The sequence below is a fragment of the Puma concolor genome, chromosome A3 (genome assembly GCF_028749965.1).
Source record: "Puma concolor isolate L17-30 chromosome A3, mPumCon1.1.hap2, whole genome shotgun sequence".
NCBI classification, from domain to species: domain Eukaryota; kingdom Metazoa; phylum Chordata; class Mammalia; order Carnivora; family Felidae; genus Puma; species Puma concolor.
In genome coordinates this window covers 21,435,041-21,451,322 of record NC_141669.1, presented here as the reverse complement: position 1 = coordinate 21,451,322, position 16,282 = coordinate 21,435,041, and the positions used below count along the sequence as shown (strand labels likewise).

The window sequence follows — 16,282 nt, the reverse complement described above, 5'->3', positions numbered from 1 at the left end:
GCCACTTCTAAGCTGTGTGAGCTTGGGCAACTTTCTCAGCCTCTCTGAACCTCAGTGTCTTTATCAGTAAAGTGAGGCTACTGCTACTTCCCTCTCAAGTTATCGGGTGGATTAGATGATGCCAGGCCAGGGCTCAGACTGGAATTCTTCTGCATCAGACCCCCTGTGCAATTGTTCTGGGGTCACTTCACTTTCATTCTCAGATGTACAATAACGGGGCTTCCTCTGTTACACGAGTGGGAGCCGATGGGGCGTATCTCTGGACCTGAGTGACCCTGCCACCAAGACTCGGGAGCCCTATAGTCCTTGGTTCTACCTGCCCCCACCTCAGAGGAGGGCTGGGTGGGCCCAGTGGGTCAGTGGACGCTGCTTCCTACTGGCTTGAACCCCTGCACTGAGCTTTTGACAGCCCTTAAGACTCAGTGTTGGGTGGGACCCTTGGGCGCTGTCCCGCTATGGCCAAACGTTCCTGGAGGCCAGAGGCGAAGACCACGGGTTTGGACGTGGCTAAAGATTTTATTCCGAAAAGCCGACCTGGTCAGGGCCAGGCTCTCCAGCATCACGCTCTGAACTCAAAGTAGCAGTCTCTCCTCTGCCGCTCGTGGGGGGTGACCCTCTTCCCCGAGGGGAACCTCTGGTAGGTCTTCAAGTTCTCGGGAGATACTCTTAAAAGGTGCCACTTCTTCTCTGGGCTCAGAGGAGGACTGGGGGAGGACGGAGACAGGGTTATGCAGCGTTCCAGAAAGGCTGTGCCCACCCACAGCCCCATGTGCCCAATTTTCTAGCCCACCCTGAGCTGGCTGCTCATCAGCTCAAACGTCTTGTAAGTCACCCTGCAGTCGAGATCAGAATAATTTGCATTTGCACAATGGCGCAGCGGTAAAGAGGGAGAACGTGGGTGTCAGACAGACCTGGGAGAGATTCCGGCTCAACTCCCGCTGGAAGGGCACACGGATAAAATGGACCAGTGTTGGTACCTCCCATCCCTGTTAGCTTTGTTTTGAGGACTAAATGAGGTAATGCGTATAAGGCACTTAATGCTGGACGAGGAACAGATACGCAACAAATGTTATAAGAAATGATGGCGATGGTCAGCAAGTAGTTGGAAACCCAAGATCTTTCCACTGACCTCTTGACCCCTCCTTCCCCACACAACACCTTGGAAGCACAGACTTCCGATTCCCGTGCCTTGATGACAGGAGGGACAGCAAGGGAACCATGTGCCTGGATTATCTCAAAGGGCAGAGCTGGCCTTCCCTGGGGAAAGCAGCTCTCTCAGATAAAAGGAGTGAGGTCCAGGCAGTGGGGAACTTTCATATTTTGTTAGATGCACAGTTGGACTTTGAAAGATATTTTGAGGTCCCAAGGAGAACGTTTTCCGAGTCTGGTCGGGACTGGGGGGACGCATTTCCCGCTCTTGTAGTGCCCTCTGTGTCCACCAGAGGGCAGCAGTTCCTTGCTACTCAGAAGCAGCGGTGCCCACGTTTGGACGAGTGTAGCTGCAAGGCTGACACTGCAGCGGGGAGAAGCCTGCAAGGTTCAGGCCAGCCAAGATGACAGGTTTGCTCCCAAACTCCCCGTGCATCTGGCCAGGAAAGCACTCTTTCAGATTCTGCTCATTCTGCTCATCCCTCTGAGGCTGCCCTTAACCTTGACCCCCTTGCTGTGTGACTGTCACCCTCTGCACCGTAGGCTCCTTAGGGTGAGGTCTTCACTCATTTCTCGGCGTGGGTGGCTGTGTGCCTGGCTGGAAGCAGGTGCCCCATGGACATGTGTTTGTAGCATGCGTGAAGCGGGGGAGGGCAGGCACTCACAGGTCGGTGGGGAGGGGGTATCGTTCCCACTCCTTCACAGGCAGCACGAAGTAGGGCACCTGGGGCACCGTGCCCGTCTTGTCTAGATAGTACTTCCTATGCTGCTGCGCCATCTACGGCTCGACCCAAAGAAGAGATGACAGGTTGTCAGTGTGCAGGAGTGACCTGGGGCACCCGCAGTTCCTGCCTGGCTATACCTGGGCAGGGGGTGGGGCCATCTCCCTTAACGCCCCTGTTGGAGGCCCCAGCTGGGTGTCCTCTCTGAGACCAGCTCCCATCTGTCTAATGGCGATGATGGCTCGCCCCACCCCAGCTTTGCTACGGAGAGTAAATGAGGCGAGCGACCAGCGGAGGTCAAGGGTGTGAATCCTGGCTCAGCAGGTGGCACAGGTAAGCTCCCTGTGTTTGTTTCTCCCTTTCCTGCCCCCCTGGACTGGGGGTGCTATGCGTGAGAGCCATGAGGGAAAGCAAAGCCCCCCCCCACGCCCATTGACACGGTCCCACAGCCCCTTGGAGTCTGGCAGCATTGACCTGGTCCTCTCCTTGAGGACCTGCCTTCTCATACAGTTCTCTGCCCTGAGGACCAGGGGGCACCTGCGTCTTTGAAATCAGGCTGGAGGCATGTTTGCAAGAGAAGTGAGGGAGAGACCAGGGTTTCTAGGGACACGGCAGAGAATGAGCTCTGGCCCCCAGTGAGGTGGGCGAGCACCCAGGTGCCTGTGACCCACCGGGACACGTCTGCACCAGGCCCAGGGGAGGCTGTAAGAGCCCGAGGGGCAGGACAAGGACATCGGGGTGTGGGCAGTTAGGTTCTGGTCTGGGGCTGAGGTTGACTTGGGGTACGGCTTCAGAGGGGCTGCTAAGCAAGGAGGTGTCAGGTGGGCACCAGGACCCGGGTACAATCGAGACTAGACCTGGGGCTAGAACCAGGGTCGGGGGCTTAGTGGCCCTGTGTGTGAGTGGTGGGGGGCGGGGTTCATCTTGTAGGTGGATCTTTGATGTTTTACTCTAGTAGGAAGTAAGCGAGGGCCACGGGGTCATGGGGCAGAGGTGAGGGTGGGAACATCTCCCTGGGGGTGAGAACACCTCCCTGGGGGTGGGCTGGGGCAAGAGCCTCAGGAGTCCCTGGGGTGGGGGGTCATCTGGGAAGCAGTCTAGGCCCCGTCCCCGACGCCCCCAGCCAAACTCACTAGGTTCCCTGCTGGCTCAGGGGCTCGGAGAAAGCAAACAAAGTCCCTCTTGGAGGGTGACGGAGATCACTCCAAGCCCCTCCCCCCACCGCCCGGGTTGCTGGGGGGACAGCAGCCGGGCCCAGGTCAACCCACCTGGTAGAAGCCGGTGAGCTGGGCGGAGCGGCCACTGTCCAGGTTGAAGCGGGTGTAGCTGGGGGTGTGCAGCCAGCGGTCCCGGGTGTGGGAGCGCTTACTCAGCACGAGGTTTGGGTCTGAGGAGAAGAGGGTGGGGAAGTGGCCGCCTCTGCTGAAGACAGTACGGCTCTTCTCCAGGGCTGCATTGCGGTGGTCCTGGAAATACTTGAGGGTGGCGGTGCCGTAGGGGGAGCCAAAGGAGAAGGCCACGCCAGGAACATGGCCTTGGTACCTGCGATGGCCACGGGGGGGGGGGGGGGGGGGGCAGGTCAGTGCACGGTTCCGAGGCCCGTTCCAAGACAGGCCCATAAAGCCCGGGGCGGGGGTGGCGGCAGGCCCCGTGGGTCACTTCTGGGCCTTGAGAGGCTTCCCTCGGATGCACTGCCCAGCTCGGGGCTCCGGGGAAGGGCGAGCGAAGGAGAATCTGGGCCTCTCCTTCCCGACAGAGGCTGGTCACCCCTCCGGACCAGGGGCTCCCGCAGGGGCTAGAGCACCGGGGCCCTGTCCTGAGCCCTCGGCAGGGCCGCGGGCACATCACTCTCCTATACTCAGGGTTTGGCCTGAAGATGGGGAGGTCTCCTGCCACTATCTCATCAGGGGTAGGGAGGATCTAAGAGGTTGGTGGGGACGCAGCAGTGACATGTGACATCAGATCTGTGGTGGCCAAGGCCTGGGCTCACACGCAGCTTCGCTCCAGCTCAGCCACCTCACGAGGCACCACTCAGATGGCCTGCAAGTGTCCCGTCGCCCGTTGCAGCCACGGAGGCCAGCGACAGGGACAGGGGACCGGCAGGCGGGGACGCTTGGAGACACAGAGGACACATGCACACACAGTACGCTGAGGAGCCCTGGTCGGGTGAGACTTCCACAGAGAGCCAAAGACTTGTTTTGGCCACGTGACGGCCGAAGGGCATGAGCGTCAGACTTTGTGCGAATGACGGAGAGTCATGCTTCTCCAGTCAGTCGCTTCTCACCCCCCTAAAACCTCACCCTGGCCCCACGGTGCCAGTGAAATGGCTTTTGACAGGGACACCTGGGTGGCTCAGTCAGTTGAGCGTTCCACTCTTGGTTTCAGCTCAGGTCATGATCTCACGGTTCGTGGGTTCAAGCCCCCGTTGGGCTCTGTACCGACAGTGCAGGGCCTACTTGGGATTCTCTCTCTCTCCCTCTCTCTCTGACCCTGCCCTGCTCTCTCTCTCTCCCAAAAAAAAAGAAAAGAAAAGAAACAGCTCTTGACAAGGGCGCCAGGGGTCTCCCACAGCATTGGACACTGCCGACCTCTGCGGTCTTGAAACGCTGCTCCTGGATTTTACGACACTGCTCTCTCCTTGTCTGCTGGCTTCACCCGCCTCTCTGACCGTTCCTTCTCAGTTTCCCCCGTATGGTGCGCCTCTTCTGCTCTCTTTCTCCGGGGCCTGTCCTGTGCCCACACGGTCCCCTGGGTGATGGTATCCATGCCAGGGCCTTCACCTTCCCCCTTGTGTGGATGACCCTGGTCTACATCTCCAGCCCGGAAGCCCCGTCAGACTCCTGCACACGGCCGCACACTACGCACCCCTTGCGGGTGTCCTGGGCTTTACCCGCACCCCCGCCTCCAACCTCTAGTCCCATCTTGGTGACGGGCACTCCGCAGGTGGCCAAGTCAAGCTTCATCCTTCACGTGCAATTAGTCCTCAAGCCCAGGGTTCCATCTCTGCCCTGGGCGTGGGCCACACGGCCTCTTAGCTGGGCTGCGGGCACAGGAGCCCCCCCATCCTCCTAACTGCGCTCTTACCTCCCGCCCCTTCCCCCTACCTCCACCAGAGCGACCTTTCTGAAGCCAAGCCCTCAGCGTGGCATTCAAGGCTGTCCGCGAGCCGACTATGTCCCCCTCTCCAGCCTCACCGGCCTCCCTGCTCCCGGTTGTAAAGAACCATTTGCATGTTCTTTCTCCCACCGCCCGCCTGCATTTCTCCCCTGGGTTTCTGCCCTGGGCCCCCGGCCCCGGATGCTTGCCACCCAGGACTAAAGACCTGCGCTGTCACTTTGAAGATCCTTTCCTTGCCGCCTCTTCTAGGTCTAGGCGGTCCCGCTCTGCCTGCTGCACCGCGAGCCGTGCCTGCTCCCAATGCTCGTGTCTCTTTTCATGTCTTTGTCTCCGTCACTAGACTACTGGGAGCCTCTCGGGCACAGCTGGGTCATGTCTTCCTCACCTTCAGATCCCCAGTTTCCCGCACCGGGTCTGGCACACGGTCTGAGTCGGAAATGTCGAGGAAACAAACAAAAAGATGAGTGGGTACGCGCCTAGGGTGCCAGCGACGTCTGCGGCCGGACCTACTCACACAAACGCCGGAAGACCAGGCTGCAGGGACCCCGGCACCTGTCCTGAGGCCTCCCTACTGTGGTGCTTGACGCGTCCCCTTCTCTCAGCCGAGTTCCCTTACCAGGGAAGCCCCAGGGGGTGAGGGGAGCCTGAGGGCCACTGCGACATCGCAGGCGTCCCCCTCTCACCAGGCCAAAGGGCACGGTGGCCTCTGGGGTCAGCGCTTCAGGATCACCTGTGCCGGCTGCTCAGGGCCCCCTTGGCCTCTTCCCCAGTAGAGTCAGATGGCATTGCATGGTTTCCTCCTCCTCGTCTTCAGGTGGGAGGCGAGAAAGCCAAGCACGGTGATTACCGACGGGGCTTCCGATCGCTCCCCACAGCAGGCGAAACAGAAGAAGAGCCGAAGAGCCCCCCCCCCCCGGGCCCCTGGCCCTACCGCCCCTCCACAGCGTGTCCCTTCCAGAGCCTCGCAGCATTTGAGGTTCCCCGGGCCCAAGCGGGGAGTGAGGGGAGAAGCTGTCCACCACACGCAGGCCTTTGTCCGGCCTCGCCCCTCCTGCCCTTGAGACCACGACCCCGGGGATCCCAGCCTTCTCCCTCCTGCCTCTGCCCTTCTGTCCTGGAAAGATGCTGGGGCTGGTGATGCCTGCAAGGTCACCTTGGCCACTTTCCGGACAGAGTCCTCCTCTCCACCATGGTTTAGCCCCTCCTGGGTCTGGAGCCCCCATTCCTGCCCCTCCCAAGGCCTCACGCGTCCAGTCGGCCCCTCCCGGTTTCTCTGGGCCTCTGCCCTCCCTCCTTGCCATCCATAATCTCTCCTCTCTTGGCTTCTCCTCCTCTGCCTACCGAGACGCACGTTTCTGTGCATTTGTCCCAGGCTGCGACATCCTCCGGCGGACCCTGAGGCCTCACGTGTCCCCCTTCCTCTTCCTTTATCCCCGAATTTCTCTGTGGAAGGAACACTGTACCTTCTGCCTTTGTTTCCTCCTCCCCCATTCTTTCCTCGACCTCCCTCAGCCCGACCGCTGACCCACCGCTTAAACGTGAGCCTGTATTTTTTTCATCAAGGTAACACGAGACCATCCAGTCGCCACCTCCAACATCCTCCGCTCACCCTCTCCCTGCGGCACCTGCACTGAGGCAGAGACTCGTTTGCAAGAAACAGCACGCGAGCAGGCCGAACGGAGCTCCTGGGGGTTCTCTGCACTGTGTATGAAACCTAATAAACATACAGGCTCCACAGCCGGGGGGTCACAGATAAGCAAGTAGGGAGCCGCTTCTTCCTTCCCCGAGCCTCTGTCCCCCTACTCGCTTTGCCGCCTGGGGGTGGAAGGACATGGGACTGGTGGGTTGAAGAGGGAAATGAGGCTTGTTGGAGACCACCCCGCCCTCCCCCTTTTCCTTGGAAGCAAGCAAGCCCACGTGACTCCCCTGTGCCCTGTTTTGGGTGGCCACACGCTGCCCTCCAGGAGGAAAGCCTGTCCCAAGCCAGCCCCGCCTCCTCTTTCCGGGGCTCTCAGCTTTCCCTCTTAGATCATCTTTCTTATTCCTCAGGGGGTTCGGGATGAAGGAGGAGAGAGGTGGGGGCCATCAGGTGCTGTCAACCCCCAACAAAAAGACAAGAAAGCAACAGAACGAAAACTAAAGAAAGGTGGCCCGCCACAGTCTGTAGGGACAAGAGCGTGACCCGAGAATATCAAACCGGCCACGCGGTCATTAGCCGTAAAGGCGGCGCCCCGGCCTTTCCCGGCATGAAAGGGCTCAGGAAATAAAGCAAAACCCATAGGCTCCTGCAGGCAGTGTGCAGGGACAAAATCCTGCCAAGGAAGAGAGGAGTCAAAAGAAAGGAATACCCAGAAATGTAGAAATTGTTAAAATGACTGGTTAGCTTCAAGTCTATTTTTTTTTAATTTTTTTTTTTTTAAGGTTTATTTTACTTATGAGACAGAGACAGAGCATGAACAGGGGAGTGTCAGAGAGAGAGGGAGACACAGAATCGGAAGCAGGCTCCAGGCTCTGAGCCATCAGCCCAGAGCCCGATGCGGGGCTCGAACTCACGGACCATGAGATCGTGACCTGGGCTGAAGTCGGACGCTTAACCGACTGAGCCACCCTGGCGCCCCCTATTTAAGTACGGAACTAGAAATATCAGCCAGGTGAAGGCTGCTTGCACAACAGAATGTAAATGTTATAAAACCTGTCAGAGGAAAAAATAATTTCCACCACAAAAATTGTGTGTGGGGGGGGTGGGTGGAGGGGCATCGACTTGCTAGGAATTTGTAAGGCAGAGTCAACCCGCGGCACCTAAAATTAAAACACGCCGTTGAAAAACATGCAACGCAGTGACTCTCGCCCCTGAATGGTTTTTATTCCCTCTCCCTCTCCCTACTTTAGAGGGATCTTTTACGAATTAATCTCTCTTGAGCTGAATTGGCATTTGTCTAAAGTCTGGCCATTCTTCCCATTTTATGTCCATATCTTTCTCCTCAGTTGAGTTCTAGTAAGATTACATTTCATGATTTTCATTTTATTTTATTTTTTTATTAAAAAAAATTTTTTTTTCAACTTTTATTTATTTTTGGGACAGAGAGAGACAGAGCATGAACGGGGGAGGGGCAGAGAGAGAGGGAGACACGGAATCGGAAACAGGCTCCAGGCTCTGAGCCATCAGCCCAGAGCCCGACGCGGGGCTTGAACTCACGGACCGCGAGATGGCGACCTGGCTGAAGTCGGACGCTTAACCGACTGCGCCACCCAGGCGCCCCATGATTTTCATTTTAAAGTAGCAAATATGGCATGATCATATGTTTCTAGCATTGCTTTGTCTATCTTTCTGGCCGGCCGGCCAGCCAGCCAGCCTCTAGTCTCTTAGCTGAGTAGACACGCAAAGAGAAACTTGGAATGCCGTCTCCCCAAATGCTAACCCGGGTTAATTCCAGGCGTTTGGATTTGGGCTGGTTTGTTTCTTGACGCTTTGTACATGCATTTTTTTTTTTTTTTTTTAAGACAGTGGGATAGTGTTGGGAGTTACTTTACTGGGAAGCTACTGTGCCCTGCGTACTGGGGACGCAGAGGTCCACAGCTCAGCCTTTCTTCCTGCAGCCTACCCCCTCATTCCATTATTTACTGAGTTACACGGTGGGTGCACAAACTGTGCTGGAGGTGGAGGGGCTGATGCTATTAAATGCAGAGAAGGAGGCCCGTTCCCGGGGTGGGGGCGGGGTAGAGGTATTGGGGAACTCCGCCAAGGGCCTTCCTTTGTGGTCTGGCTTTGAAGAGGGGTCAGTGTGGAGGGGACTCGCCTGGGAGCTGGCTCTCTTCCTCTGCTCATCTACTAGGTGCTTCTGGGTGCCCCAGAGTCCCCTATCTCTTCTGAGGGACCCTCTCCCTCTGGGAGAGCTCATTTATGTTAGACTTCCAACACCTCCCGTACACCAGACATGCCCGGATCTGTGTCTCTATGTTTCTTTTCTTTTCTTAACGTTTTTAAGTTTATTTTTGAGAGAGAGAAACAGAGCGTGCGTGGGGGAGGGGCAGAGAGAGAGAGAGAGAGGGAGACGTAGAATCCGAAGCAGGCTCCAGGCTCTGAGCTGTCAGCACAGAGCCCGACGCGGGGCTCGAACCCACGGACCGTGAGATCATGACCTAAGCCAGAAACCAGGACCCACCCCATCCTCCCTTCTCCATCCTCCTCCGCACCCCTCCTCTCTCCCCAAGTCCCCAGGTGACGTTCCCCATAGCAGCCAGCCTCCCTCTTCGCTCACCGGGGTGGTCTTGAATCTCCGAGCCAGGCTCCCAGACTGAAGTCTCACCCCCTCTAGCCTGTTGTCCACGCTGCTGCCGGAGTGATCTTTCTCAAACACGTGTCACACCACCGTGGTCACCTCTCTCCCTTCTCGCTTCCCCACAAGCGCTCAAGGCCCCGGAAGCATCACATCTCTGGGCCTCACGTGCTGTCCGCACCCCTGAGGCTTTGCACACATTTCCTCTACCTGGGATGCCGTGTCCCGGGGGGTGGGGGTGGGGGAGCTCCCTACCCACTCCCAGCACCAGGGCTCTCTGGCGCCTTCCCTTACCACACACCCTCTACCTAGATTTGTGTCACATCCTTCGTGCACAGTCAGGTGTACACTCGTCCATCTCCTGTGCTAACCTGTGCTCTCTTTATCCTCGGCACCTACGAGGCACCTAACCCAGGACAAGTGCTCAATAAATGTCCGCTGGAGGAGGCAGAAGTCCAGAAACCCAGGGGCCACCACGTCCCCGAACGCTGTTTTAAAGGGGCTTGGCTCTGATCTACAAAGCGCACGCAGTGTCCCGCCCACAGGGGCCTTCGCGTTCGTACTTGGAAGAAAGGAGCCATAGACATGTGACGTGTTCCCGGGATTCTTGTCTTCACCACCCCCAGGCTCTCTGCTATACTCCTCCTCTGCTCCCCACTTTTCCACCTTCTCTGAATGCCAAGATATTTGCATCCCAGTACAATAGAAGCCCTCTCCTCCGCAATCCTCCTAAGGTTCTGCTTCCACTGGGGATCCTATTCAGAACCTGCCACTCACGGAGGTGCACACGGTCACATTTCTTTAGCGCTCAGAGGGCATGCCTTGGCTAGCCAGGCCTGTGTCCCCTGGATGCACTTGCGTTTGTGTGCCTCGAGCAAGCCCCTGTGTGGTCCTATGGTAAAGCTTTCCCAAGGCCTGTTTTTGTTGGCCGTGGGGCTGGCTAAGGCGGAGAAAACAGAGGGGAATGAGTGACAGGTTTTGAAACAGGGCATCCAACAGTCCCCGTGGCACTGCCACACCTCCTCCTGGACCCCCTCATCTGCTGCCCGGCTCCTCACCCACCTGCACACAAGCTGGGAGACAGTGCTCAGCTGGGTCCCCAGCAGCCACCATGGGTGCGCACGCGCGTGTGTGCGTGTGTGTGTGTGTGTGTGTGTGTGTGTGTATCCCTGTGCGTCCAGAGAGTGTACAGGGAACAAAATGGCCCCATAGCTGACATTAAAATTAATTACCAGGAGCCATCAGAGATCCCATGAGCAGCCTTATTAACTAATTAACTTGCAACTATTCGGCACATCCTCATTCCGCTGGCGCTCTCCTCTCCTCGACACTTCCTGCTGAGTGCAGTTCCTTCAGATCCTTCCCCTGGGCAAAAACTTTCAAGGGCTCCCCATTGTCTATGAAATGAGGAAGGAACCAGCCAGGCACTCCAGGCCGGGCCTGACGCGGGCCTCCTGGAGGGGGGCCTTCCAAGCTTCTAAACCACATCCGTGTCCTTCCTACTCCCGCTCAGTAGGCCATCTGCAGCTCTGGAGGCAGAGCCGGCCAGCACCTCCACCCCTGCCTTCCCTCAGGCCATCCCCTCCATCCCCAAGAGGCTTCTCTCCTCCTCTCCCGACCTTGTGACCTCAGCCTCAAGGGCCATGTCCAATACCCTCTTTTCCAAGGAGCCACCCACAGACCTGCCTGTCCTCTCCATTGAACCGTCTGTGCCCTTTGTGACCCTCTTTATGTCCCACCTCACATTCTCGCTGTGTGCAATTACCTGGGCCTTTAGTGTAGTCTTCCTTTCTGGAATATAAACTCCGTGGGGGGTGGGGGGGGGGGAGAGAGCAAGGAGTTCTATCTGCGTCCCTGTCAGTCCTGGCACTCAGTAGCTGCTCTCCAAATATTTGTTGAAATGAACTGACAGACGGAGGCCCATTTTTTAAGGGCTGATGATTCTTCTGGAAAGAAGGAGGGGCCCTGTTATGAGGCCACCGTCTCCAGGAGCACCTGACCCCCTGTTCTCAGAAAGGCTCCCCAGTTCCTTAGGGTTGCGTGAGAGGCTTCAGTGACCTACCTGGGCACGCGGGGTCTCCTATGTCCCTTTGGCAGGTGGCCTTTGTTTGGTAGCCCGGGATGCACCTGCCTGTCCGGGGCCGCGCCTCCAGTGGCAGGGCTGGGGCTGAAATGGAAGGGGCTCCCCTCTCCCACCCGGAAGGTGAGGTCTCAGGCCTGAACAGCTGGCAGGAGGCGGTGGTGTGCTAGAGGTGGCCTGTCTTGGCTCATACTGGCTGACGAGAGCTGATGACTACATTTCGAGGATTTTTGTCCGGGCTGTGGTTAAACAAGCCCGGCTTAAAAGCGAAATTATACAAAAATACAAGAAATTATATAAAGTCACAGCGAAAGAAATCACGTTGACGGCAAAGGCAATAAACACCCAATGCTCATCACCACCTAATCGTATCGCCGTGTTTCGCGGCCGTCTGTGTTCTTGGGGTTAGCTGTGCCTGTTGTGTCTGGAGGGCGGAATGACTGTGTGCGCTGTTTTGCGTCCCGCCCCGGCTCTGCAGTTGTGACACCATTTTGGCGGCTTGAAGTCAGCCGTGGTGGGGGTGTTGATGCCGCAGATAGTAGGTGAGTGCTACAGATCACGACCCACCCTGTCTCCAGAGAGCTGGTTGTCAAACATTTACCAGCAGATCTATCGTACGGGGATCCTGGGGAAGTGGATACAGCCGCCTTTGTGGGACCGCCGTCCTGGAGGTAACGGCCACCCTCCTGATAGTGGAAGGCACTGACTTTAGGGTCCCGGAGCCCAGGCCAGCTCCGCGGCAGATATGGGCACAGCTGCCACTCCAGGCAAATGCAGGGAAGTCGGGGGCGGGGGAGGGGGGGTTGCTGGTGACAGCCCCTGGCGGAGCGGGGGGCATCGGGGGCAGTAGTAGCCTGGTCGTGAATGAACGCACGGTGGCAGGTCACGTGCTTGGACTAAGAGCCTGGTGAGGTGTGGTGGGAGGCGGAGACGGGGGGGGGGGGGGGGGGGGAGGGGGGGCGGGGGTGGATACCACTGAGGTCGACCTGCTAGCAAGAGGCACAGAGCCCCACTGAGGCTGATCTCATCCCTTAAAAAGCCTCACAATCCCAGGGACTCGGACCCAAGAATCCCCCGCTCACGGCAGGGGGGCGGCACACAGCCCAGACAGTGGCAAGGTGCCTGAGGGCTGTGCTGCCCAGAGCAGGAAGGGACCAGACAGAGCACCCTGGCCAGCAAGTCTGAAGACCAGCATCCTGTTCCCCTTGGTACCGAGAATCAGTCCCTGAACACCGCAGGGATCTAACTAATGATAATAGATGCAGTTGGAGGGATTCAGAAGAGCCTGGGTGCTGAGGTCACAAAGACACGGCTGGGTAGCTTGCTGAATGACCCGAGGCAAGCTGCTTATTTCTCATCTGGGTTGTTGCAAAGGGTTTTTACAGAATGTTTGTAAAGAGCCCAGCACGGTGCCTGGCACGTAGTAGGTGCTCATTACCTGGGGGCTCCCAATGCCACCACAAGGCATCAGGGACCCGGTGCCAGGCCAGCTCTTCCAACGCCAGCCTGGGGCTCGTGCAAGTCCCCCTCTCCCCCGGCCCCAGACCTCAGTGACCACATCTGGAACAGAAGAGGGCTGGGCTACATGATCTCCAAGGTCTTTACCACTGTGAATACTCCCTGCCTCTATGAATCAAACTGGTAAGGGGGATGATCGGAGCGTCAGAGGAGACTGGCTCTGCTTAAAATCCTGTGATTAATGTTCGAAAAGGCACAAAAATAATAATTATCCAAGTGTGGTGGGGAATCTTGGATTCTTTCATTAAGTTAACAAAATTACCAATGAGGTAGCATTTAGAAACAAAAGATAAGTCCATTCATTCCTCACTGATGGGGATCTTTAGGGAGAGCACATGCCTCCCAGAAAGATCCATGCAGAGAAAGCCACAGATACAGGCTCGGCTATCCAAACTAGTCCAGTTCATGCTTGGAGCCTTCTTTATGATTCACTCATTACCACAATTTCTAGATCAATCACAGGACAAAGTGCTCAAGGGAACTGCAGACAAGCGGTGCGGCGACAGAAGCAACCTAGGATTGCTTCCGAAATATGCAACTTCCCCTGGCAGAGCAGGGGGACATTTTGGGAGGGTTAAGTTTCCAACTGGGGACAGTGGGGAGCATCAGAAAAAAATATAATTGCGCGTAGAATTGAAACCTCATGGTGAACACCCAGAATGCGGTGTAAACACCACTCTCCAAGGCTGCAAAGGTGGCTTTTAACTAAACCTTCTGTATGTACACCACCACGGGAACCCATCGAGGGCAGCCCCCTGCTTGTCTTCTCACAACCTCTGGCACCTCTCCAGCACTCAACACGTCTTTACCAAAGGAATGTCCAAATGAAGCAATAACTACCTGGCTAGATTCTTGGAGCCCACCCAGGGCCCACCCGTCTTCTTCTCGCCTTCATCCGACAAACACTACTGTTGCCTGAATCCTAGGTGGACTGGGACCCAAAGGCCAGCCCCCCTTCTCCAGTTCCTCACGTTGTCACTCCTGCCCAGGGATCTCCAAACCCAGCTCACGAGGTGGCTCCCTCTCCTCCCCCTTCCCCGGGTCCCAGACTGGGCATGCTCTGCGCTCGCTGGGGACTCACTTCCCAGGAAGAGGGATGCGGAGAGAGCCCCTGTCCGCGCCCAGCCGCAGCCTGCTCGCGGCACGCAACCCCTCCCGGGAAGGTCACCCAGCCAGGTGAACACCTGGAGCCCTGATTTCTTTCAAACCCCAAAAGCGCAAGTGCGGAGTTTCCAGTTTCTAGCGAGAGGAGGGTTTTGTGGGGTGGGGGGTGGCGCTCCGACAGAATGGTTCAGGCAGGGGCGGGGGTGGGGGGGCGCGACGGCCTTACCCGGGCATGAGGCCGGGGGGCACGTAGGTGGCATTGAACTCGGTCAGCAGGGTGCCCGCGCTGCGGGAGGCCATGGTGGGTGCCTCGAGTGCGCAGCGAGCCCGGCGCCTGCCCCTCCCTGCCCGACGACGGTAAACAGCCCGGGGTCCCCTGGCAACCGCGTGCCTGGCAACGTGACCGTGACCTGGGCCAAGCCACCGCCCGCTGCATTGTTCCGGGGCCAGCCCCCTACTTGCTCTCCTGTGGGCCTCCAAGCTCAGCTTTCACGTCCGGGAATGGGCTCATCTCTGCGCTTCACCACCAGCAGGGGTGTGGTGCCGCTCAGACGCGGGATGGGGTGGAAACTCTGTGGACAGGCCCGGCCCCCATGTGCCCCAAGTGCCCTTCTGACCCCTGCAGGACTCGCTGACCTAGCCTGGAGCGTCCTCGCTTTGGAGACAGAGCAGAAAGCAGCAGCCCCACCGTGGCTGTGCTCTAGGAGCCCGAGGGGCTGCAGGGAGCCCAGGAGCCAGCGACCCCCCCTCACCCTCCCACCCCCCGTTCCTCAAGGGGAGTTGTCTTCATTAATCTCTCATCTCTCCCTGGGAACTTCCCTCTCACCTTGTCTTGCCCCTCAAACTACTCCACACGAGTGGTTTACAAGTAAGGGGCAAAAAGCAAATGGTGGAAAGGTCTGGGGGTGTGATTTCCACCTGTCCTGGGACCCAAGTTCAGTTGGCGTAATTGTGCCACAGAGCAAACTTGCCAAAGGCCCCGGTGAGGCTTTCTCGTAACAGTGCCCCCCTCCTGTAGCTGGTGCCCCCAGGTCCGGTTTCTCCAGCGGTCCTCCTCCTGGCCGGAGTCTGTAACTGGGGCATGAGAGTGGTGACAGCCTCCAAGGCGACACGCTCTGCGACTTGGGGCCAGACCTGCCTCCCTAGCTCCCCGTGCAGCAGCCCTGGTATCAGCAAGAACCCTCTGCGGCTTACCCTTGGCCTTCCATCCAATTGGTTCCATCCAATCCTGTCCCACGAGAAGTGTTTTCTTCACAGCTTGATTCTGTAAACGGCAGTTGATGAAGACCACAGACACTAATGAGCTTGCAGGATGCTTTTGCAAGTGGAATTCTCAAATGGCTTTCTCTGGCAGATGACAATGGAGTTGGGGGAGAGGGGGTGCACAGGCCTTCCAAGAAGTGCAAGAAGCAGGAAAACGGTGGCCTGGGGAGGAAAAGGAACTGAAGGGGAGTGAGTGCTTGTAACCAGGTGGAAGTCTGTGCCCGCCCTTCAAATTGCGGTCAGATCTGTGTATGTCTAAATCCCCCCTGCAGAATATGAGCAATAATGAGAAAGACATTTGTAAAAGTTATAAAAAAACAAACAAACAACAAAACAACAACAACAACCCTCAGGTCAGGTGTGCTATACTCTAGGAAGGTGTTCCTCTGGCCCAGGTCGAGTGCCCACTGTGTCCCCCATTATAAATTGCCAGCCGACTGTGCCCATGAACCTGGCACTCTTGTGTTGCCTGCGTTCCAGTCTGTCTCTTCTGCTTAAGGCCGGAAACTGGATCACATTCGCCTCGGAATCCCCAGCACCTGTTACTGGAAGGAGCTAGTGTATGCTTGCTGAATAAATTTTATACTAAGAGTTCCAGAAATGGATAATGGTCAGGAGGAAGGAAATTAAAAAGTAAGATCTAGCTTAGGTTTCAGAAGGTCAGCTGTCTCCGCTAAAGGGATGCCATGTGTCGGCAGAATGGAATTACTACCCTTTTATCGATATAGAAACTGAGGTTGGGCTGAGCTCAGTGCCTTGTTTAGGGCGAGTTCATGGGCTTTTCTCTAAAGATGCACAGACCTCATGAAATTCACCCCCTACAGGAGAGAACCACCCAAGGGCCTAAGGAGGAGATGGAGGGTTTTTTTTTTTTTTTTTCCTCTCAAGTGCCACCAAGCCCTATGAACAAAGGTCACCTAATAACCTTATTTATAGAACATGCTAGTTAATTTTTTTTTAATTTTTTTTCAACGTTTATTTATTTATTTTTTGGGACAGAGAGAGACAGAGCATGAACGGGGGAGGGGCAGAGAGAGAGGGAGACACAGAAT

At 56.9% G+C, this 16,282-nt stretch overlaps 1 protein-coding gene across 1 annotated transcript; it reads right to left on the bottom strand.

Annotated features, from left to right (window-relative positions):
* Nucleotides 1–496: 496 nt before the first annotated feature.
* On the bottom strand, nucleotides 497–14,319 carry CIMIP2C (ciliary microtubule inner protein 2C). The gene is made up of 4 exons (XM_086700196.1): nucleotides 14,194–14,319; nucleotides 3,140–3,413; nucleotides 1,815–1,927; nucleotides 497–704 (listed from the first exon to the last, which is right to left on the bottom strand). Exons 1-4 carry the CDS (start codon nucleotides 14,265–14,267, stop codon nucleotides 560–562), a joined length of 606 nt encoding a protein of 201 aa, XP_086556322.1. The 5' UTR covers nucleotides 14,268–14,319; the 3' UTR covers nucleotides 497–559.
* Between the last annotated feature and the right edge of the window lie 1,963 nt (nucleotides 14,320–16,282).